This window comes from Rhinopithecus roxellana, chromosome 7 (genome assembly GCF_007565055.1).
Source record: "Rhinopithecus roxellana isolate Shanxi Qingling chromosome 7, ASM756505v1, whole genome shotgun sequence".
Classification (NCBI taxonomy): domain Eukaryota; kingdom Metazoa; phylum Chordata; class Mammalia; order Primates; family Cercopithecidae; genus Rhinopithecus; species Rhinopithecus roxellana.
This window is the reverse complement of record NC_044555.1, coordinates 75,095,699-75,120,269: the sequence shown is the minus strand read 5'-3', so window position 1 is coordinate 75,120,269 and position 24,571 is coordinate 75,095,699. Positions and strand designations below refer to the sequence as shown.

The window sequence follows — 24,571 nt, the reverse complement described above, 5'->3', positions numbered from 1 at the left end:
CTCAAAGAAAAAAAAAAAAGGAAAAGAAAAAGAAAACAAGATATATTACTTTGTGGTTTTCTAAAAGAGTTATTTAAAAGGTAAAGAGAAAGCAGCGTAACCCGCTGTGAAGGAGAAGGGTTTGTAAGGGCAAGACCAGTTCCCAGAAAGATGGGACAAATGGAATCCTGGAAGAACGTGACTGCCAGGTGGGATGGATCACAGTACATTATGGAAAAGTTCAGTAGAATCATGTGCCTGGGTCAGAGTAGGAGAAAGGGGGCAGAGGGAGGAAGCTGCAGGGGATTGAGAAATCAGGAACCGGGACTGTCTGTGGTCCCAGTGCTTTGGGAGGCTGAGGCAGGAGGATCACTTGAGCCCAGGAGGTCGAGGCTGCGGTAAGCCATGATTGTGCCACTGCACCCTAGCCTGGGCAACAGTGTGAGATTTTAAAAATAAAATAGGGACTCAGGTGAAGGTGGCAAGAAAGTTTGTGGATCCCATTATTCCCCAGAAGTCATGAGGATCTTCACTGCAGAATCATGAGACCAGAATTGGAGGGGACAAGAGAGGGTGAGGTGTGTGGTTTAAAACCAAAACTGGTATAAAATTGGCACAACTGCTCACTGTGGACTAATCTAAAAAGTGGGAGGGGTTCCAAGCCAAGTGCACAATTTTAATGTGCGTTTATCTTTCCATCTTCCTACCCCATCTGCTCTACAACAAGCCCGGTAATGAAAGCATCCCTTGAGATCCTCGTTAACACGAGAGCCATCACCTCTCTGCCCTGACGCAGCCTCTGGTGATGCCCTCTGTTGGGTTCCACTGAAATACAGATTCCACCTGACCATGTGTGGGGCCCCTCTCTAACCAGCCTGCTCCAGGAAATCAAGAAGAGAGCGCAAGTCTGTGTAAGTGCAAGGCAAACGTCCACTCCGAAGCCCAGAGCAGCTGAAGATCTTAACAGCCAGTGATTCTACATTTAAGTCAAAAACACGGAGCCATGTCGGAGGGGCACTGGAAGCTTGCTGCTGTGTATCCACACAACCGGTATTAACACAAAGTGGGAAAAAACCCAACTTACTTTCTTCTTCTTATCTCTAAAATTAATTTGAGATAGAGTCTCACTGTGTTGCCCAGGCTGGAGTGTACTGGTGCAATTATAGCTCACTGCAGCCTAACCTGTCAGGCTTGAGTGATCTGATCCTCTCACCTCAGCCTCCCGAGAGCTGGGGCTACAGGTGCATACAATCACACCGGGCTAATTTTTAAATTTTTTTTGTAGAAATGCTGTTTCACCATGTTGTCCAGGCTGGTCTCAAACTCCTGGGATCAAGTAGACTTCCTGCCTCGGCCTCCCAAAGTCCTGGGATTACAGGAATGAGCCACTGCACCCTGTCGCAGAACTAATCCCAAATGCCTGAGGGAAATGCACGTTAGCTTCCAACGTGTTCCAAGCTCTTGCAGCTTCCCAGGGCTCTGCTGTTTGGGGGCCGGGCCCAGCAGCTACGTACCTCGTTGATACTGATCTCGGCCTCTACATACTGCAGGCCCTTCTGGAGAATGGAGATGAGGGCGGCCGGTGGCACCAGCGTCCCATTGATGTTGGACTGGCTGATGTGGCTCTCAATCCCAAATGTGAAAGCCGAGTGGGAAAAACCTGCAGCAAGAGGGGAAAGCCGAGGTTGAGTGAGACTCGAATGGAAGGAGGGAGGTGCAGCCATTGAGATCTGGAGGTGGCCCGCGGACTTCAAACACACTTAATTTGCAGGGACAGACACGGCTGTAGAATGCCCAGGAATGCTTCTGATTCGGGTTCAGTACGGTGGGAAAGGGCAGGGAGAGAGGAAGGGACTTCAGACCCAGGAAGACCAGGATTGGTATGTGAAGAAACAAGGGCCTTTAATGGTAAAACCGTTTCAGTGTTATTAAGAACAAAGCAGAACAGACAACAGTTTGCCCTGCATGCCCCAGTTGGACATTTCTGTTACTGAAATTCGGCTCCAGGCTCCCCCCAAACTCCGTGGTTCGTAAGACTCTGCAGAAGCTCACACTGAAGCCTCTCTGTGTCACCCCCTGAAAGCACACAGGGTACCTTTCTTCAGCCCAAGATGAGGGAAGAGCAAACGCTGGCCCCGAGTGCTCCCGGCACGCGGGGCAAGTGTATCACAACCCAACAACTGAGGATGGAGAAGAGGCTGTTCTGGACTGACTGGTGTGGCACTGAGTCATTTTCTCAAAACACTGGGAATGTTCTCTCTGCTAATGGATGGTGGCTCTTTTCCTCTCCTCCCCCAGTGCATCTCTTTCATTGCCGCTCTAGGAAGCTGCTCATCAATGATGCTTGGCAATTGAAAGGTGTTTTCAGATCAGCTTTGGATGAAGGCTCTTGAATGAAGCTGTTGGGAAGGGGGTCAGGACTGAATACACAGAAAGCCATGTCTTGCTCTTGTGGATGACGCCTGCTTCAAGGAAAGAAGGCAATGACGCTGGGCATCTATGTGGAAGTCGGGGGGTGATGAGGAAGCTGCGACAGCCCTTCATCAAGGAGAGAGAGGGAGGTAGCATCCTACTGCCAGCAAGCCTAGGCTGCTGCAGGGAGCTTCCTAAAACAGGCAACCCCGCCCGGCAGGGCTGGGTCACTTTGATTGGTGCAGAGGCGGCCTGGGGGTGCACAGGAGCTTGAAATCCTTGGGAGGTGGAGGTCATGGGGGGATCTCGTGTGAGGAACATGAACCGTCAATGCTCGGCTCCCTGGAAACAGGTGGGATGGACACCAAGGCATTCCCATGGTGTGGCTTTCAACTCTCACACTGTTTACATCTCCCATGGATGAGGCAAATGAGCAGGAAGCAGGGAGTTCAGAAAGCAGCCACTCTGCCTCGCTGGTTAGGCCACTCTGCAGGCTGAGAATCTGCTTATCCCAGGAGGCAGGACTGTCAGCCTTGCTGGACAAGTGCTCCTCTTCCGCCGTTTTTCATTCAGCCAATGGGGGGCATTGGCAGCCGGCTTCCCTCTGCTTCCGTATCAGTGCCCTTCGGCCTCTCCTTATCCAAATGCAAACTGACCTTGCAATAAACAAATTGCTCACCAGATGGGAATGTTCCTCCAGGAGAGGAGCTCTGCGCAGTGCTCTCCTTGCTGCTTTCTGACACTTCACTTTTCTCTGTCTACTCTCCCTCCTCCTCAATCCACCCTCTGTTCTGTCCCCATCGCCAGGTTGTAAAGAATATATCAAATGTGTAGTTCAGATTTATCTAACAGGTAATAGGGTAGCTGCTATTAATTTTACAATCAATTGCACAGAGCCTTGCATATTTTTTTACAAAACTATAACCACCTACATTAGGTTGCAAAGGAGTCCTTTCCAGTTTCCCCTATCCCCAAGGGTTCCTCCGTCCCTGTGTTTTTGGAGGATATAAGCCAAGGCTGTTTACAACAACCTTACCTTTTCCTTCTAACTTGTTTTCTCTCTCTCTATCCACTTTCCTTTTCCCCTACCCACTCCTACCAAAATGAAGCAACCCACCCTTGGATTCACCAACGTCTCTATTCTCCGCCATGCTATACAGAGTTTTACCTGCAAGCTTTTATCATTGAGCTCTTTGGCAAAGTGTGGAAGAGAAAAACCCCAGTCAATGGATAAAGCAGGACCTCACTGCATTCTTGGCTTGACGATCCACTACATGGAATCTTCCTTATCTATTCTGGGCCACAGTGATTCCTCTCTCTCATAGACATCATGACTCTCATGGCTGATGGGGGCCACTCACGTGGCTCCTACTCAATGGCTTTAAGCCTCTCAGCATCATTCTGTCACTGCCCCTTTCCCCTTGAATCAGGTCTCTGAGATCTTTTGAGGGTAACTGACAGGCTCCTGTTGCTCAGTTTGTAGGGGTGGGGCTGAGATCTAAGCCTGGGCAGCCAGAAACCACTCTTAGCCACCATGAAACAGTGTCTAGAAACATCTACTGAATGCACCAGAACGCAGCATTAGGTGCTGATGACGGTTCCTGACAAGCAAACCTCATGGCTGATGGAGCAATTGTGGAAGGAAAGTCTCACACTCCTGGGATATTTCACTCATCCACTCTCACTCATTCATTCCTGCAAGCAGCACTGGGCCACAGAACTGATACCTGCAGTCGCATGCTCTGTGAAACAGAGCCGATTCTCACCACATTATCATCTTCAACCAAATCTGGACACTCTGTCCACTACCTCAGTCTTTGTAGCAGCTGTTTGGAGTTGGTACTGTTTTTGTTTCACACGTAAGGACAAACATTGGAGACATCAGGTAACCCGCCCAAGGATCATGTGATACGACGCCGAACTAAACTGTGGACTGTAGACTATGTGACTCCGAGATTCCGCTTTTTACTTTACACTCCAAGACCCACACACAGGCACAGGAACCAAAATTCTTGAATTCCCTGCATGGACACAGACTCCATTTCCACCTGGCTGCTCAGCTAGACCACTGGCAGCTCTGAACGGCAGCCAACTTGGGTGCAGCTCAGGCAACTCACAAAGAACGGTGTGCAAAGCTCAGTCTAACCCACGGCGAGAGCGTGCCCTTGATTTCTCTCTCATCTGGGTTTTTAATGTTCAGTACATGATTTGGCTGCATAACTTTCTCTCTCTACATGTTTATGCTCTCCAACATAGATTTCATTTCTAGATCATATGGAGAACAGTATTCACATTCAATTAAGTCTTCTTGGAACAAAGAGATGAACCAGTAAAGATGGACAAAGGGTGTGGCGCCTGAGACTTCTGCAAAGAGCTGAAAGTCACCTGCTGAAAGGAATATCTATGCAGATGCACAATGACAAATACGCAGGATAGGATAAAGTTCTACAGGGGTACCTTGAAGGTCTTTCATCAACTTGGGTCCTCTTTTGGAAAGGGTAGGTTGTCATGACTGGAAATTAGGCACTTTCATAAAGACCTGGGAGATGTGCATTCCATGCCATGGTTAACAGAAGTCCTCCTATTTGCTGAAATTTTCACTAGCTGCATTTCTTTGAATGGATCTCTACACGGCCTCTAGAGCAATGGTTTTCAGTCCATTTGCTTGCAAGATTTTCTTACTGATTTCTGGCCATGTGGTCTCATGAAGGCAAGCAGGAGGGCTGGATGGAGAAAATGTCAGCAGCAGGCAGGATGGCTGGGTTCTGTCCTTGTTCTGCCACTGGGTGCCTGGCCCATGTCGCTTCATTTGGCTGGGCTTGCCATTACCTCTTCTGTGGTGTAGGGATAAAATGTACCTTGAGGTGCTGATAAGACACATAGATGGGACAGCAGCCAGACTCCCGAAACATTTGATGGAGAGAAGACCACAGTGAGTGGAAAGGTTGCTGTCCCAGCTTTCCTTGTTGGAACGATAAGGATGTCAGATGAAATGGCCACTAGGATTATTTGCTAGTTCTGATATTCATTCTGGGACAGGAAGATGCCTGCTACATTCTGAATGTTTGTGTCTCCCCCAGATTTGTATGTGGGAGACAAATCCCCAACGTGACAGTATTAAGAGGTGGGGCCTTCAGGAAGCAATTAAATCATGAGGGCTCCACCCTCGTGAATGGGATCAGCGCCCCTATAAAAGAGCCTCAAGCAAGCTTCCCTGCCCCTTCCACCATGTGAAGACACATAAGGAGCCATCCATGAGAAACAGGACCTCACTGGACACCAAATCTGCTGACGTCTTGATCTTGGACTTCCCAGCCTCCAGAACTGTGAGCAATACATTTTGGTTGTATATAAATTACCCAGTCTAAGGTATTGGTTACAGCCCATACAAACTAAGACAATGCCCAAGGACTATGTAATAGAGGCTGCTTGACCACTTCCTCTTAGGCCACAGTTGCTGGAATTAGGTAGCAGGGTACTGCGGAAGGTAATGCCTGCCTCCATGCCTGCCAGCATCTCACCCCTCACACTTGGACTCCAGGGCTAATGGGCGCGTTCATTTGCAGTCTGCCAGAATGGTGAGACTTCGGTGCCTTGTGCCTCCTCTGCTTTCCCGCATCTCTGAACACATCTCTTCTGCCCAACAAGACATCCACAGGAACAAAGACCAGAATGTCAATGACAAACAAAGCACCAAGGACTGCCCCTGCGGCAGATGCAGAAGTAGTTAAAGGGCAGGAGAATAAAGGGCTTGGTGGTACCTTGATGAAAGATCGTGTGAGGGTGATGCGTTAGTGTCCTTGGTGTCACCAGTAGGCTAGCCTAGAGACATTCCTGAAGACACTAGGCTTGCCACCTACTTAGGAGTCATATCCCTGATGAATCTCCTGACAGCAGGGTTTCTCAACCACAGCATGGCTGACTTTGAGGCTGGCTCATTCTTTGCTGTGGCGGACACAGTCCCATGCGTTGTACGATGTTGAGCAGCACCCCCAGCCTCTATCCACTAGATGCCAATAGCACACTCCCACTGTAACAACCAAAAATGTTTCCAGATATTGTCCCATCAACCCCACCATGGTTGGGGAATTGACACCATGAGAGGCCACTACCCCCAGCTCTACTCTCCTTACATTTCTGCTTGGTTCTTGCTTGTTGCTATTGAAAAGCAAGCCACCCTCTGCATGCAATTGGTCATAGACCTTAGATAACACACAGTAACAGAGCATAATCAGATGAGATAAAATTATTCCCAGGGAGAAAAAATGAGTATAATCATGATAAACTGAAAGGCTTACACAAAGGACGACATTTTATAAAGGATGGTAGGATCTTCCATGTGAAGTCCTGTCCATTTGGAATAAAAGCTGTAATAGTCTCACAAGAGAGAACAGTCTGTATAAGAATTTGTCTCATCTAACTAGGCAACATAAACAGATTTAAAACAAACCAAGTACATGTATTATGTTTCTTGCAATTATGACACTGCTAAACCATACCCCTCACAAATGACTTCACAAACCATTTGAGTTATATAGTGAACTACTACGCCCAGCTAATGTTGGCCTGATTCATCAGCAAAATCTGGTAAGTTATCAGTCACTGGCCTTCAGAAATACTGCTTATTTGGCAGAGAAAAGTAGAATTTAATACTCAGGCAGCTGTGGGGTTGGTTTTGCATCTTCAGCTAAAACAAATACCAAGGGTATCAATTTGTAGCATTAAAACTGGAATTGTTATTAAGTATTTAACAGATTTACACACTTGTAATACCGACAACTATCCAAAGCTGATGGGCACCATCTGCTGCTATCTGTGCATTGTCTAGATCATGGGCTTGCAAACTGAGGCCTACAGACCAAGTCTGGCTCACTGCCAGTGTGTGTCATTAAAGTTTTATTGAGATACAACCACACCCATGAGTTGATGTGTTATCTATGGCTATTTTCACGCCACAATGGGAGAGGTTGAGTAGGTGCAACAGAGACCACATGGCTCACAAAGCTGAGGATATTTACTATCTGCTCCTCTACAGGAAAAGTGTGCTGACCTGATTTTATATACAGTTGACTCTCCATATCCGATAGTTCTGTGTCCACCAATTCAACCAACCACAGATCAAAAATATCCAGAAAAAAACCAACAAAAATACAATAACAATACAAATAAAAAACCAATGCAATGTAACAAACGCAGTATTTACATTGTATTAGGTATTATAAGTAATGTAGAGCTGATTGAAAGTTTACAGGAGGATGTGCATAGACTATATGTAACTACTATGCCATTTTGTATCAGGGACTTGAGTATCTATGGATTTTGGTATTAAAGGAGGTCCTGGAACTGATCCCCCATGAATACCCAGGGATGACTGTACGCATATAGTACCAGTAAGTCAATGTCATGGCCTCCCAGATGCCCTGCCTCTGTCCTCTCCGTATCTCTGCTATACACCTGTCTTCTCTTTGCCACCACTCTGGTCCTGGGACCTCATCCTCTCTCAGCCCTTTGTTCATCTCTCCCCTTCTAATATGCCTGACAATAATAGCAATAACAGTGATAGCTGGTGTTTAGTGAGCACCTTCTTGGTGTCAGGCAATAGCATGCAAGCTTTGCGTGTGCTGCCCGATGCAACACAAAACCACTGCAGTAACTTCCCTGATCACCATAAGCCACCTATCGCTTTCCTTTTCCAAAGCAGTCGAGGGCCAGCAGGCCTGAACGAGCTCCCTCACCTCAGCATGGCCTTCCAAGCCTCTGGTACACTGTTCTGAGCCAGCTCTCACCATGCTCCAATCATATGCCTGTCTTCCCATAGGATGACTTCGCTCATTTTGGTCTCTTGATCTGGACCAATAGTTCTCCAGTGAGGCTGTTTTTGTCCCCAAGAAGAAGACATCTGGTAATGTCTGGGTGGGTGGGTGTCCAAGTGCTACAGGCAACACGCAGGTGGATGCCAAGGATGTGGTTAAACATCCTACCATCCACAAGGCAGTCTACCATGTCAAAAAATGATCCAGCCCCAGCTGGGTGCAGTGGCTCATGCCTGTAATCCCAGCACTTAGGAGAGGCTGAGGAGGGTGGATTATTTGAGACCAGGAGACTATCCTGGCCAACATGGTGAAACCCCGTCTCTACTAAAAACAAAAATTAGCTAGGCAGGTGGTACATGCCTGTGGTTCCAGCTACTTGGGAGGTGGAGGCAGGAGAATCTCTTGAACCTGGGAGGCAGAGGTTGCAGTGAGCCAAGATCATGATACTGCACTCCAGCCTGGGCAACAGAGTTAAGAATCTGTTAAAAAAAAAAAAAAAAAAAAAAAAGATCCATCCCCAAATTTCAAAGTGCAAGGGCAGGAAACTCTGCTTTAGAATTCCCTTATCCACCCCTGCCAAGCTTCTCAGTGATTATGGCTGCAGCCAGGCCTCCCTTCCCCACAGCAGCCTTCCTCGTGCTCTCTACAGATATGACTGCCCTCTTCTCCGAGCTCCCTTAGGACTCCTCCCCATCCTTGTGTTTTATTATGGTGCCGTGTGCTACGTCCTATGTTTCCCATGCATCTCCTGGCTTCTGAAAAGACTGACACCCTTTGAAGGCAGGAAACCTGTTGTAATTCACTTTGTAACACACAGACCAGTCCTCCTTAGTACTGCTGAGAAGACTGATGATAAATGGCTCAAAGAAACTGGTCAATTGATGTCAATGAAGGGTGATAAAAAACTGAATAAAACTAAGTCCTCAATACTTTTAGAATAGAGAACTTGGAAGAAAAAGGACAAGAATTGATTTAGGCCCAACAGCAAATAAAAAAAAAAAACTGAGTTTTTTGACAAAGAGGACTGTCATACAAATGATAGTTTCTAAACACCAAAGAAGGCTCTTGACCGTATACATACCTGATTAAAAACTATTACACTACTCAAGAATAACAACAATAAAGGTAATGACATTGGGTGCTTACTTGGAGTCCTTTATATGAATTAAATCATAGAGACTTGGCAATAATCTATGAGTCAGTTCAAATAAATCCATATTACAGATGAAGAAACTGAGTCATGGAGTAGTAAAGTGATTTCCATGAGGGTACCCAGATAGCAAGTGGCCCTCTGACTCCTGACTCCACACTCTTAACCCATATACCACACACTACCAAAATGTGGAAACCTTTGGTTTAAAATATCATCCTTTTAAAAGAGGAAGAAAACCACTTCATCAGCAACACCATTTATATTACAGTTTTCAGCACAAAAAATGCTGCAAACAAGGTCTACCTTGTGACAATGAGGCTGAATGCTTCCCATATTACAAAAAGCAGAGATAAATTGGATCTTCCAAAAAGCTCACATATTAGAGAGCTAAATTAAGAAAAAAGAGGCTGGGCATGGTGGCTCACGCCTATAATCCCAGCACTTGGGAGGCCGAGATAGGAGGATCACTTGAGCCCAGGAGTTCGAGATCAACCTGGGCAACAAAGTGAGACTTTCTCTCTCTATACAAATAAAAATTAGCCACATGTGGTGGCGTCTGCCTGTAGCCGCAGGTACCCAGAAGGCTGAGGCAGAGGGACTGCTTGAGTCCAGAAGTTGGAAGTTGAAAAGAGCTATGATTGTACCACTTTACTTCAGCCTGGGGGACAAAGTGATACACCAGTCTTGAGAGCAAAGGAAAGAAACAGAAGAGAAGAAAGAAGGAAGGAAGGATCATATCGGATGCAATGACGTAAGAATTTGGTACCATCTCTTAGACTTATAGAGAGAACACATTTAACCAGGTGCTCTGAGGCCTGGATCTGCCCTTATCAATTTTCCCAGCTTCCTTTTCTGACCAATGGACAGGTGGAATTCAATGATCTACAAGGTCCCTTTCAATTCTAAAATCCTATGTAGAGAAAATGAATTACCTTACGGTGCCAACAAAACCTGAAGGGTTTTAATTTATGGAGGTGACTGAGTGACAACACAAAGAGGCTAATGCCATTGAAAGAATTTATTACTCAGTTCCCAAGGAAGGGAGTATGCTGGGGCATGCCACACCATACCATACAGGGCAACAAGAAACCTTATCACACACAGGGACCAAGAAGCCAAGAGAGAGGGAGGAACTAGGAGTGTACCTTTATGACTACAGTAGTCAGGGAGTAAAGGGGTGGGGACATCCCTTATTGGATAGGAAGTGAAAATACATGTTAGAGTTTGTGGCTGGCAGTTTTATAATGTGATTTTGGCATGCCTGCGAAAGCCACCCTATGAGAGGTAAACAACTTTGGTTGTTGGTCTAGCTCTATGATCAATGGATACCCAACAGCCATTGGTTAACACACTTGTCCAATCTAGTGGGCTAAAGGGAAGGGGTTTTACAATATAGTCATTATGAAACCAGAACGTACATGTAGCACTTCCTTTTGTTTCTGCAAATGCTGACATTTTTCCAACCTCCCTATTCATAGCGGAGTCAGCACAGCTTCTCCTCAGTCAACACTTCCCGGATCATAAAGGTTTCTCCAGCAGGACTGCAGCTGCCTGGAGAGCTGCCCACTTTCCTCTCAGTGCTGGGACAAGGTGGTGGAGGTGGGGCGGGTGTGATAAAAATAAAGATGGAAGAGAGGCCAAGGATGAGGAAGTGGGAGCTGGGATGAAAAATCAAATGGTGAAGAAAACACAGACACACGTACACTCTCATGGAGTTAGGAACAGTAAACAGAAAAGGCAAGAGAATTAGAAATCCTATCTTCATCTGTGGGGTGAATTCACTACCGGTTCCCTTCACTTCAACAGTGATGGATTAGTCTCACCAGAGGATTACATTTTCTGCCCAAGAAGCAGTTCTTATCATATGTAAACTCCAGTTATATCCATGGTAAAAAGCACAAAAAATATGCTGGGGAGAATTCTTTGTGCCTTTGCAGTCTATATCACTGAACATGTTCATATCAGCTTTCCATTTTAATGTGTTTACATGAAAAAAATCCTCAAGGCCCAGTCCTCAACTCCCATCCTAACCTCCGACAACATTTTCCTACAGAGAACAGAGTGCAGTGAGAACATTTTGACGTGCTGCAGACCTGTTTGAGATGACCCACCGTAACATGGAATTTAGTGTAAAATGAAGCTGCCTCGGATGGCGTCCAAAAGAAATACCAGAAGGATCTCGTTAAAATAGGGTTTTGCCATAACATCTGGCCTGGACCCCAAGGGTGGCGGCTGAATACAGCTCAGGCCGCTGACGAGCTCAGACCAGGCGCCCTTGCCAAGACTATTTTCATATCCTCTAGATGTGGGGAGCATTCAGGAGGGAAAAGCATTACTCAGGCCATAAACTCACATGGCTACTTCCTCCCAGGGCAATGGGGGGCTAGGACAATGAGACAACCTTGGAGGGGCCTCGGCTGGGACAGGGGTTTCTGCTTCCTGGAAATGCTCACATTGTAGTGGAGGTGATGCCAGGAGAAGCCTCAGCTCCTGCTGCAAGTCAACTACTAGGAAGAGCTAGGCTCAGAGACGCTCGTGTCCTCCAGCCCTACAGTGTGCTCTCCAGCAGCTTGGAACCCTCATGAATTCTGGATTCAACATTTCGAAACTGGAAGACAGCATGAATGCTAAACCAGAGATTTACGATGGATAGCACCATTGCAAATCACACTCAAACAAAAGTCAAGATATGACTTCGGGAATAGAAGAGAAAGCAATTTGGAAGATGGAGAAATTAACTCACATTGTTAAACAATCAACACAACTCCTGTTCTCACATTGGGGGATTTCTTCCAGTCCCTTTTCTCTACGTATCTTAGTTTCTTTTTTTTTTTTTTTTGAGATGGAGTTTCACTCTTGTTGCCCAAGCTGGAGTGCAATGGCACAATCTCGGCTCACTGCAACCTCTACCTCGCAGGTTCAAGTGATTCTCCTGCCTCAGCCTCTCAAGTAGCTGGGATCACAGGTGTGTGCCACCAAGCCCGGGTAATTTTTGTATTTTTAGTAGAAATGGGGTTTCAGTTCATGTTAGCCAGGCTGGTCTCGAACTCCTGACCTCAGGTGATCCACCTGCCTCGGCCTCCCAAAGTGCTGGGATTATCTGCTGGGTGTGAGCCACCGCCCCTGGCCTGTGCATCTTAATTTATATGTACAATCATCATGGTCACAGAGTATTGTATCCCTGTTCTCTTTTACCTAACACACTATAAGCATTTTCCCTGGTTGCTGGTTGGTTTTGACAGTCACCTCTGTGGTTACTAATTTTTCACCAAGCAGGTAGGTCATCCTTTACTCACACTACATCCAGTTTTATCTTTCAACAATGAATCAATGGCTTCTAACTGGACATCAAGTACTCTCTGGGGCCCTCCACATTTCTGATGGTACTCAAAATAATTTTAAGTAGCGTGAGGGCAAATGTTTGAAATGTAATAGCTATTTGAACGTACGTTATGCGAACAACAAAACTAAATGAAACTAGTATACTAATATGTATTGGTATATTTAATAAAAGGCAACTGCTTCAATTTAAGACAAATATTAAGAAAATACTCCAGGTGTATGCAAATACAGTGAAAATTCAGATAACGAGCAAAGAACTGAGATTGGCACTGGGTGTGGTGGCTTATGCCTGTAATCCCAGCACTTCGCAAGGTCGAGGTGGAAGGATCATTTGAAGCCAGGGGTTTGACACCAGATGGGGCAACAAAATGAGACCCTATCTTTACAAAAAATAAAAATAATTAGTTGAGTGTGGTGGCACGTGCCTGCACTCATAGTCACTCGGGGGGCTGAGGAGGGAGGATCATTTGCGCCCAGGAGGCTGAGGCTACGGTGAGCCATGATTGTGCCACTGCACTCCCAGCCTGGGCAACAGAGAGAGACTCTGTCTTTAAAAAACAATAAATAGGTCAGGTGCAGTGACTCATGCTTGTAATCCTAGCACTTTTGGAGGTGAAGGTGGGTGAATCACTTGATCCCAGGAGTTCGAGACTAGTCTGGGCAACATGGTGAAACACTGCCTCTATAAAAACTATGAAAAATTAGCTGGGTGTGGTAGCACATTCCTGTGGTCCCAGCTACTTGGGAGACTGAGGTGGGAGGACTGCTTGAGCCCAGGAGGTTGAGGCTGCAGTGAGCCAAGATCATGCCACTGCATTCCAGCCTGGGCAACGCAGTGAGACCCTGTCTCACACAAAAAATATATATGGGGCAGGGGGAGGAGGGCAGGCAGCCCTTTCTCTGCTGTGCTGCCCATTGCAATCTTAATTCATATTTTCATACTTCCTGTAATAAATCTGTTTTTTAAAAATTAGAAATATATGTATTATCTTGTTGTATCGTTATCTTTAATTGTTGCTTTCCTATTTATTATTATTATTATTTTTGAGAAGGAATTTTGCTCGTTGCCCAGGCTGGGGTGCAGTGGCATGATCTCGGCTCACTGCAACCTCTGCCTCCCGGGTTCAAGCGATTCTCCTGCCTCAGCCTCCCAAGTAACTGGGATTACAGTCATGCGCCACTATGTCCAGCTAATTTTGTAGTTTTAGTAGAGATGGGGTTTCACTATGTTGGACAGGCTGGTCTCAAACTCCTGACCTCAGGTGATCCACCCACCTCGGCCTCCCGAAGTGCTGGGATTACAGGTGTGAGCCACCGTGCCTAGCCCCCAATTTATTTTTGATCCACAGTTGGTTGAATTGGTGGATGGGGAACCTGTGCATGTGGAGGGTCGACTGTATTTGAAAGCATCATGTAGTACATGATAGCTATATATACATATATATATACTTTTTATTACATTTTTTCAATGAATGATGAATAAATGAAAAAATGAGAAAGATTCCAAAGCCAGATGGATGATGTTCTGAATCCCAGCTGTATGACCTCCTTGAGGTGACTTGGGTAGGCCAGGACCTTCTCAGTACCTTGGGTTTCTCATCTGTAAATGAGGATGGAGCTGTTTCTACTTCCTAGGGATTGGTAGGAATAAACAGTTTCATCTGTCAATATTTAGAATCATGCCTGGCACACAGCAAATACTTGATACATGCAAGATATTGTTACTACAACAAAGCAGTGATGGGGGGATAGGGGTAACACTGACAAGGGTGGGATATCTGGGTGCCAGACAAGAAGGCAGTAGGAAAGATACTATGGAAAAAAATGTTTGAACACAATCCTGATGTTTTTCTACTGAACAGTGCTAATTCTGAATGCTTCTCTCTGCCCTTCTAAATTCATATATTGAAATCTAACCCCCAAGGGGATGGCATTAGGAGGTGGGGCCTTTGGGAGGTGATGAGGGTGGAGCCCTCATGAATGGGATGAGTATCCTTATATAAGAGACCCCAGAGAGTTCCCTTGCCTCTTTCACCACATGGGGACACAGCAAGAAGGCGCCATCTATGAACCAGGAAGCGGGTCCCCACCAGACACTGAATCTCCCACACCCTGATCTTGGACTCCCAGCCTGCAGAAATGTGAGAAAAAAAAAATCTCTGTTGTTTATGATATTTTGTCATAGCAGCTCGAATGGGCTAAGACAAAGAGTGACATAATCATAGGGTGGAGGAAGCTTATCTTTGGAGTGGACAGACCGTGGTAGGGAAATGGTGATGGTACCAAGTGTGAGATTACATTAAAGAGTGCCCATGAAGTGTCATTCAAAATATCAGTATGGATGGCAATGGAGAAGTTGGGGATACACATCCTGACTTGGAGGGGAGGAGTCACTGGAGAGATTGGGAGGGGACACTCAGACTGGGGGATCAGTAGAGAGACTGGGGATGGGACTCAGACTTGAGGAGCAAGGGAGTGGCATATTACTCTAGGCACAGATGTGGGAGGGGAAAAAAGAACATCCTCTTGGGGGCAGTAGTAGTTGAGAAGTGAATGGAGAAGGAGGCACCAGCAAAGGGATGTACCGAGACTTCAGGGAAGAGGGACAGTGTTGTGTCTGACAGTTCAGACAACTCGCTTGCTATTCAGTCTGGAAAGCAAGAAAGGAAATGGAATTTGGCATAGAACATATCAATGCTGGACACTTTTAAGGTCACATTAGAATTTCAGAGCAGGCAAGTCTTGAATGTAACGGTGAATAAACTTGGAAGACAGGCACCTTGGTTACTGGCTATTTCATCTTATCTAAAACAGGAAATGTGGACTCTCTTAGACATTTTCACATCGTCACCAATTTTTAAAGTAGGAAGTGAAATTTAAGGCTTATGTGCATCTTCAACAGAATCTAACCTTTTTTGTGGGTGTCAATACCAATGGAGATTTTTTGACTACATTGACAAGATGTATACTTAAACAACTGTAATTTATACTCATCTGATTTTCATTCTAATTGCTTTTTCTCCCTGTAACAAATTAATGAGTGTAAGAACGGCAAGTCTTAATTTAGAACAATAAACTTAGAAAAGATCGCACAACTGAAATTGTACTGGAACCGGGAGAGTGGAATGGTTATGAACATCTGGAACGTAAGAACTTCTGGATTCCTGCATTTTGCTACTGTAAGTGGTTATAATCACACCAAGAGAACAGTTTAGCAAAACAGTCTTTTCAAACAGTTTGTTTGCAACTAGCACGGTTATGAGAGGGTTGGTAATTGAACAATTAGCCCCTTCATAACCTCCCATGTGAGCAGAGGCTCTGCAAACCTCCACCACTGTATTTAGCAAAGGGAGAATAGACGTACTTGGTGGAGGAGGATCAACTGTTCATGCCGCACAGCTGGCCAGGGTGATGTGCTATTCTTTTCTATATGAAAGGCCTGGGTATCACGTTCTCCAGCTACTTACCCACTCCTACGCATTCGTAGAAGTTAGTTTTTAACACTGACATCTAACATATGCATAAATGCACAAATGACAGATACAGAACCTCACCCAGATTTCCATGTGGCCTGGGCCTGAAGTGGTGTGGATAGTCATGTATTCTCCTATTTTCCTTCTGAACCCCTCGGCATGGGCCGCATGTCCATAGGAATGGCTCCCAAATAAAAACCCTGAGCGCCAAGGTTCAGGTGAGCTTCCCTGGCTGGCCACTCTCCTGCACGTGGCCAATCATATATTCTTCTGGGAGAATTGAGAGCCTCTCTGTAACTCCACTGGGGGTGGCCACCTGCAAGTTGTGCCTAGTTTCACCTGGACTTCGTGCCTTGTGCCTTTTCCCCTTGCTGACTTTCATCTGTATCATTTCACTGTAATAAACCACAAGTGTGGCAGGTACTGAGTCTGTGAGCCATTTCAGCAAACCACTGGGCCTGAGGGTGATCTTGGGGGTCCCAACACACCAGCAAAATGTGCTGCTCTCACTTAATGAGATCACATCAAGGTATAAGACATTACTGCCTTGTAGAGCTTCAGGGTACCTTCATCCCCTACTAATGTGGACATTTTATTCAGGTCTTCCTTATTTTATTATTTGATGAAACTAATGTTTTCCTTTATTATTCCTAAAGCAAAGACTGCCGACACCTCAAAGAAATGCTGGCCTTCACTGTTTCATAAAGATTCTTTTTTTAAACAAAGATACACATTAGCAATGTAAAAGAGCCGCTGCAGTCAAAAAATATTTTTAGAGACTCAGCTGAACAATAAGCCCTGAACTTTTGTTTAAATTAAGATAGCTAAACCATTAAAATGATTTCCTGAATCCATGGAAACGTGTCTTGCATAAGAAGGCATTCCACGGCCCTAGGAAACACAGTGGAATCTACAGAGTAATTTGTCAGCTACTAGGATTACAGTGGGCAAAGCCACTTAATCATTTTTGTAGATGCAATTATTCACAAATATTAAGAGTAATGTAACCACCCAATGGATTCCCCTTGCCTGCTGCCTAGACAGAGCTGATTTATCAAGACAGGGGGAATTGTAATGAAGAGTTTAATTCATGCAGAGCCGGCTGTATGGGAGACTGGAGTTTTATTAGTACTCAAATCAGTCTCTCCAAAAGCTCAAAGATTAGGGTTTTTAAAGATAGTTTGGTGGGCAGCGGGGTACGGTAGGGAACATGCTGACTGGCTGAGTTGGAGATGAAATCATAGGGAATTGTAGCTGTCCTCTTATGCTGAGTCAGTTCCTCGGTGGGTGGGGGGGCCACAGGACCGGTTGTTCACAGGTCCAAGTGGGGCAATCTGGTTGTCAGAAATGCAAACACCTGAAAAGACATCTCAAAGGCCAATCTCAGGTTCTACAACAGTGATATTATCTTCAAGAGTAATTAGGGAAGATGCAAATCTTCACTGCCGGCATAATGGCCAATTATTATGGCATAATGGCATGACGGTAAATTACTTAGAATTCAAGCCCCTCTCATTCTAACTTGGTGGCCTTTCATTAGTTTTACAAACAACATTTAGTTTTGGGGAAGGACTATTATTTAAACTATAAACTAAATTTTCCCCCCAAGTTAGCTTGGCCCATGGCCAGGAAAGAGCGGAGACAGGCAACCTGTGAGCTAGAAGCAAGACAGTCAGCCACGTCACTTTGCTCTCACTGTCAACACTTTCTCAGTTAATTATAATTTTTGCAAAGGTGGTTTCAATCCCTCCCTTTGGGTTTTATAACACCTTATTCTTAAGGTGTGGGCTATGAAGATGGAAAAAGAAGAGACGACTGCTCTAACTTCTTCCTGCTGATAGTGGGCAGAGTGGGTGCAGCTGTAGACCCCAAGGTAAAAGTAGTGGAACCCCTTTGCAGCTGTCTGCATGTACTCACATGTGCCTGGTTGGGGTTTCAAGGCTTGCATGACAAAGGCATTAGGATGTTCCTCTGTAGTTTTGGCACAGCATTTAAGTGAACAGTGAACTACAAGGTCCTAGGATAGAGTGGAAGTCCTAGCTTCTGAAGCCTTTGTAGACTTGACCTTAAGCTCTGAGGGAGAACATCTCTCTCAGGGAGAAGAACATCTCTGAGAACCAATCAGACATGGGGCGGCTCGCAGAGAGATCTGGGCCAGTGGTTGTTAGACAGACAAATTGGGAGGGACAGGAAAGAACACATTTACATATATCGCTCCATATTCTTTTTAGGTCAGTTTCCTAGTCCTGAGACTAGATGTTTAATTAAACAGATGTTTCCCATATCAGGAGGTGGCAATGCAGATGGGTTAGGCCTCTTCAGTTATAGATGAAGGCGGCAGTGAAAATCTGAAATGTTTTTGTCGCCTATATTACGAGGAATAAGCTTCAGCTTGCAGGGCCTCACGAACAAAGTAGTAGCATTTTACTGAGTCCAAGTTGGAAAAGGGGAAGAAAAATCTGAAAGCATTAGTTTAGGGACTTGTAGCCCACAAAGAATTCGGGGTTAACAGAAAATAATGAAAACTCAAAAAGTTTATAGTTTTTTGAAACATAATTTTTCTCTCTCCAGTCCCCACTTTTATGAAAGACAAATCATAGTGAGACAAATTTACTTGCAAAATAAGTCTTAGTCTTATTATGCTTGGACTGATTATTTGTATAAAGCGCAGCAAGAATAATTATTTGCCATAATAGGCTCTTTCCTCCACCCAAGGTCTCAAGATAACTTGGGGCTCCCTAGGCCTGCCAGAAAATGACATTCTTTACTTACCATAGGTCAGGAACCCTGTACAGAAACCGCACAGACAAGGTATGAGGCGTTTTCCTGAGGGGCTTCTGTTGGCTCTATAAGTCAACTTTGATTCCTTAAAGCAGTCTGTTTATATTTGAATGCATGCCATTCCAGTCAAAGCCTTGGTAAAATAACCAGTGTTTCTAATTCTGTTCTGTTACAAAAGAGAACAGATTCTTACTGCACTTATGCAAATAACTATACTGCCATAAGGTGAGAATACTCAAATGGTTTCTATAAATTCTGCAGAAATCAGGTAGAGAAAAAGCAACATGCTCCAAATTTTGCTCACAGTAAATTTTGCACAAGTTTATCTTACTCAGTTGCTAAAAGTGGTAAATAGCTCAAAAGAAAACATTTTCTTGATTCTGAATAACAAAGGGATTGGCAATGTTTAACACATCAGCTCTCCACGAGAGTCCCAAAAGTTTGGGTTTTTTTTTCCTATTCCAATGGCACAATTTCTACAGTTATCAGAGACCTGCATTCAAGAGTACCTGTCAGAGTCCTATAGCTGAATATAACAACTGCCTTCTAAAAAGGAGCAACACAAGACAATAATTGTCTATGGATGACAGACGTCTCAGGACAGCCATAAAGATGCAGTCAACAAGGAATTCTGGTCATCTCTGTGACACACAACAATTTAACATAACAATTACAATTATTAATGATAACATACACTGAAACATCAGAATTATAGGAATCTTACACAGGTTTGTAACACATACTAATAGCATATTTATATGAATAGAACCCAAAGAAAGTTAAACACCATCTTATATTTGACAATGCTTCCTGCATGATTTTAATGTATCAAATAAGCCAAATATATCTCTTTTGGACTTTAGGTGTCCTAATTTTTTTTTAAAACATAACCTAGAATTTGATCTTGGTAGTATGTCAAATATCAAAGGTTTGAAACACTAGATATTACAAAATAGGATCCCAGGTCACAGTATACCTAAGTCATTCATTCAGCCAAAATGATAACTCAAAAATTTTATGAAAGAAAAAGTCTTTACTTTGATAGGAGCCTCAGCTTTCCAAACAACAGGACCCAATGAAGATGGCATGAAGCCAACTGAATCTGTCTCTTTTCTTTCCCCTCTTCCTTTTCCCCTGCCATTTACTCAAAGGGGCAAACAAAAACCTTTCATATCCCTTAATATTACATGAAAACCTTGTTTAAAAGAAAAAGCAAAATTTCACCTTTGCATTTGTATACTATTAATGTTAAACCCAATTCGTAATAAAACCTTATAAACAAATCCATATAATCTTAATTCATCTGACCATAAGGTAAAATTTTCAAAAACCCTTTAAAACCCTTTATAATTTTCTGTTAAACAGCTGATCAATTTCCTAAGAAAACCATTATTCAGACACATGGGCCCAGATTTGAGCCCTGCCATCAGTGTGCTTTTATTTTCATGTTTAATGTACCGAAAACTGAAATAATCTCCTTCAAATCTTAGCCAACTTCCTGATACACACAGAACTTCCTTTACAAGATCAATCCTTCACAAACCCTTTATAGCTTGTTAAAACTTGCAGTTTTGTCTTACTGCTCTTTTAGGTTAAGATGATCCTTAAAACCCCCTGAACTAGACAAAATTACATTCCCTTTAACAAAAACCGTATTTCCATACCTTCTTATAACATTTTACGAAAAACACATTCAATTTTCCTTGTATACCTTATAGGTAAAACTGTTTCTCCAGTACATTACAATGTTAATTCTCAGTGGCTTTAATTTGCGGTGTAATATCTGATAGGTAAGCAATTTTAACCATGAATCAGATTATAGAGCCCAGGACAAAGACAGAGCTGCAGACAATGTCTGACTCTTCCCAGCCTAGCTAGGGCACCTGGCTACTTCCACGTGTCCCCAGGCCTTATCTAGAATCCAATGGCTGTAAAACAGACAAGTCAAACAATTATTAAAAATCACAGAAGCAGTTTATGAGCTTAAAGCATCTAGCAAACAGTATATGATCTGCCTAATTTAGACCAAATGTATAAACGTTGAAGACATTTTATCTTACTTTACCAATAATATTTTAAATTGCCTTTATTTTTCAAAGATTAGAGTCACATGACCTAAACACATTCAAGTTTCTATTTTTCTGACAATTTTTTTAGCGCTTTTCTTTAAAAGTCAATTAATAGGAACATTAACATGTTTTATATAGACATCACACGCACAACACATATAAATAGACAGAAGGGGATCCGGTAGTTGTAAGATTTTTTATCTGCCAATTTTTAAGTTTTTTAATTGGATTACTGGCTTCAGGGTGGAGCCCTTACAGGAACAGGGCCAGGAAAGCATGCAGTTTCTAGGGCCCAAAAAACAGGCATAGCTGGAAGGCAAAAACAGATCCCCCAAATTAAGGGTCCCATTTTTATACCACATCTTGGATCCCCAAAAAGAGGGGAATGCAATGGGAGAAGAGAGTGCAATGCTTTTAACCTGCATTCCACTACAAGGCAATCCAAACCCAATCAGCCCATCCCCCAAGAGAGTCTCATCTTTCAGTGTGGGGTAGAAATATTTCCATACCTTTTAGGTGGCTGAGAGCATGCTTCTCTAACCCAAAGTGCAAAGAGCTGAGTATCCCTCCATAACTGCCATTAGCCCTACCTGAAAGGATATTTCCTACCTAGTTATTACATACACAGGCTAAAAGCTCTTCTTCCTGCAAAGTCATTTCTGATACCTCCCAAAGTCAAAATATATCAGGTAACACGGAGGAGAGCCTTAGATTTTGAGAGGGATCTAGCCTCCTTCAATTCCTGGGGTTCCGTGAGGAAAACATAGGTTTTTCTCAAAACAGGGTATGTGGCACCTCCTGTGTTTTTCCCAAGGAGCCCTGGGCTGTCAGAAATTACTTTAGGTCCTCTCATGTAGGCATCAAGAGTGGCAATAAAACAGACTGGGGAAATAATTCAGTTGACTGAGAAGAAAAACAAAGAAAAATTTTTCTTAAACAAACAAGATCTAAGAAGTGAAAAAGCACCACAGCCTTTTACATACATATACATCTATCTATCTATCTATCTATCTATCTATCTATCTATCTATCTATCCATCCATCCATCCATCCATCTATCCATCTATCTATCTATCCATCCATCCATCTATCTATCTATCATCTATCTATCTGTCCTATCTATCTATCCATCCATCCATCTATCTATCCATCCATCCATCCATCCATCCATCCATCCATCTATCCATCCATCCATCCATCCATCTACCTATCCATCCATTTATCTATCCATCTATCTATCTATCTATCCATCCATCTATCTATCCATCTATCTATCTATCCATCCATCTATCTATCCATCTATCCATCCATCCATCCATCCATCCATCCATCCATCCATCCATCCATCCATCCATCTATCTATCTATCTATCTATCTATCTATCTATCTATCTATCTATCTATCTATCTATCTATCTTGGATATCAGTTTTTAATTAAGTTGATTTTAACAGGAATGAGCAAAGACAGCTAGCCTGTGAGGCTAGAGACAAGATGGAGTCAGCCATGTCAGATTTCTCTCACTGTCATAATTTCTTGTTACAATATTTGCAAAGGCAGTTTCAGTAACACCCTTTTCCTGGTTAACTAACTTACTCACCAGGAGCCAAGCCAAAAAAGAAAAATCAAATGGAAAGTCTGCTACTCTCAATTATTTTATTATCTGCCAGAGAATGCTTCTGGCAGACTTTCTCCTTCCTCAAGGGAAAAAATACCTGCAAAATTTTAATAATAACAAGGACTGCATTTTGCTTGCCGTGAAACTCTATTTGAGTTCTGCAGGTGAGGGAATCAAAATGCAGCCCAAGGAGAACATAAGATGAAGGGCAAAAAATCAGAATGCCATTAAAACTCCATTTCCCAGGAAAAACTAGTTGGAAGGAAAAAAAAAATCCTACAACTAAAGGATATGAATCAGTGGTTCTTAACTGGCGCTGATTTTACCCACCAGGGGACATTTGACAAATGTCTGCCCACTCTCTCCCCATTGTAACAGAGAGTGGGCAGATGCTAGGGACGCTGCTGAACATCCTATAGTGTTCAGGACAGTCCCCCCAAGATGAAGAACGATCTAGCCCCCATTGTCAATAGTGCCAGGGCCAAGAAACCCTGATCTCAATGAATGGGCTGAAAATCTTGAGTTAATGCATTATATGTTATGGCCATTCACAGCATCTTCAGAAGTTAAGACCCTCAAATCTGCCCACTTCTCTCAGGCTGAACACATAAATCTAACAGAATCCTCCACATTGAAGGTTGTAAGTGGATATTTTAGAAGCATTCTAAGACTCACTGGTAAGTGAGCAGGGGAGAAGCCATGCACCGACTTTTTCCCCCAGTAAAAATGCAGCCCACCCAGAGATGACAGTCCCCAATCTGCAAACATTCAAGCAATGTCCATATGACAACTGCTGTTTGCTTCCAGCTGATTCTTCTGTTTTCAATGGCCCCATAGTGTCTGTGTGGCCATCCATTTCTCAGTTAATAGGGCTGCCACTCGAATCCATTACACAAGAGAGCACTCCCACCCAGCCCTAGGCCTGCAATATGGCTAATGACCTGCGAAATATAATAAAAATGTCTTGGCTGCCTTTGCATTATGGACCACCGTTTATCACACACACAAAGCTTTGCAGACAATAGAAACGCTGAATTACATTTTTGGTATAGTCTTTTTTACAATTAAATAATTCTGCAATTACTACGGACTCAGGGAAAATTGCAAAACTAGTGAACTGCTGTGCACCTTTCATCCTGTCTCCTCCCATCTTGGCATCTTACACTACTGTCAAAGAGGATCAACACCACCAAGTAGGAGGCAGGATGGAAGTGCTCACTGGAACACAAACTATCGTCATCCTTTCTGCACTGTACTCACTGGTTGTGTATGTATAATCTATGCAGTTTGATCCTACGTGTAGAGATGTGGAACTGCGTCTCTAGTCAAGGTACCGAACTCTTCCATCAACACAAAAGAACTCTCCTATAACCATCCTTTCTAAGCACTGCCTCCCATCCCTACTCTAGATCTGTGGCAGCCACTGATCTGGTGTCCACTTGAATATTTTCAGCACTTTAAGCATGTCCTACAAATGGAACCATATAGTCTGCAATCTTCTTCTTCCCTTTTTTTTTTTTTTTTTGACAGAGTCTTGCTCTGTAGCCCAGGCTGGAGTGCAGTTGTGTAATTTTGGCTCACAACAACCTCCACCTCCTGGGTTCTGGCATTTCTCCTGCCTCAGCCTCCAGAGTAGCTGGGATTACTGGCATGTGCCACCACGCCTGGCTAATTTTTCTGTATTTTTAGTAGAGATGGGGTTTCACCATGTTGGCCAGGCTGGTCTTGAACTCCTCCTAATCTCAAGTGATCTGCCTACCTAGGTCTCCTGAAGTGCTGGGATTACAGGCATGAGCCACCGCACCTGGCCCAGTCTGCAATCTTCTGACGTGGCCTGTTCTACTCAGTGCACTTCCCTGGGGGTTCCTCCAGCTTGCTGCGCCTACCCCACAACTCCTTCCTTTTCACAGCTGAGCGGTGCTCTGTGGCACAG

The 24,571-nt window shown here is 44.0% G+C and overlaps 1 protein-coding gene across 5 annotated transcripts in view; it reads right to left on the bottom strand.

The window, feature by feature from the left end:
• TBL1X (transducin beta like 1 X-linked) overlaps window positions 1–24,571 on the bottom strand; it is a 258,483-nt gene that overhangs the window by 33,837 nt on the left and 200,075 nt on the right. For 4 of the 5 annotated variants that reach the window (XM_030933627.1, XM_010352860.2, XM_030933626.1 and 1 more), the window contains one exon: window positions 1,494–1,639. The exons of the other annotated variant lie outside the window; for it this stretch is intronic. In XM_030933627.1, coding sequence (XP_030789487.1) covers window positions 1,494–1,639 — 146 coding nt within the window. The remainder of the gene's footprint in view (window positions 1–1,493; window positions 1,640–24,571) is intronic. 5 annotated transcript variants of the gene reach the window in all.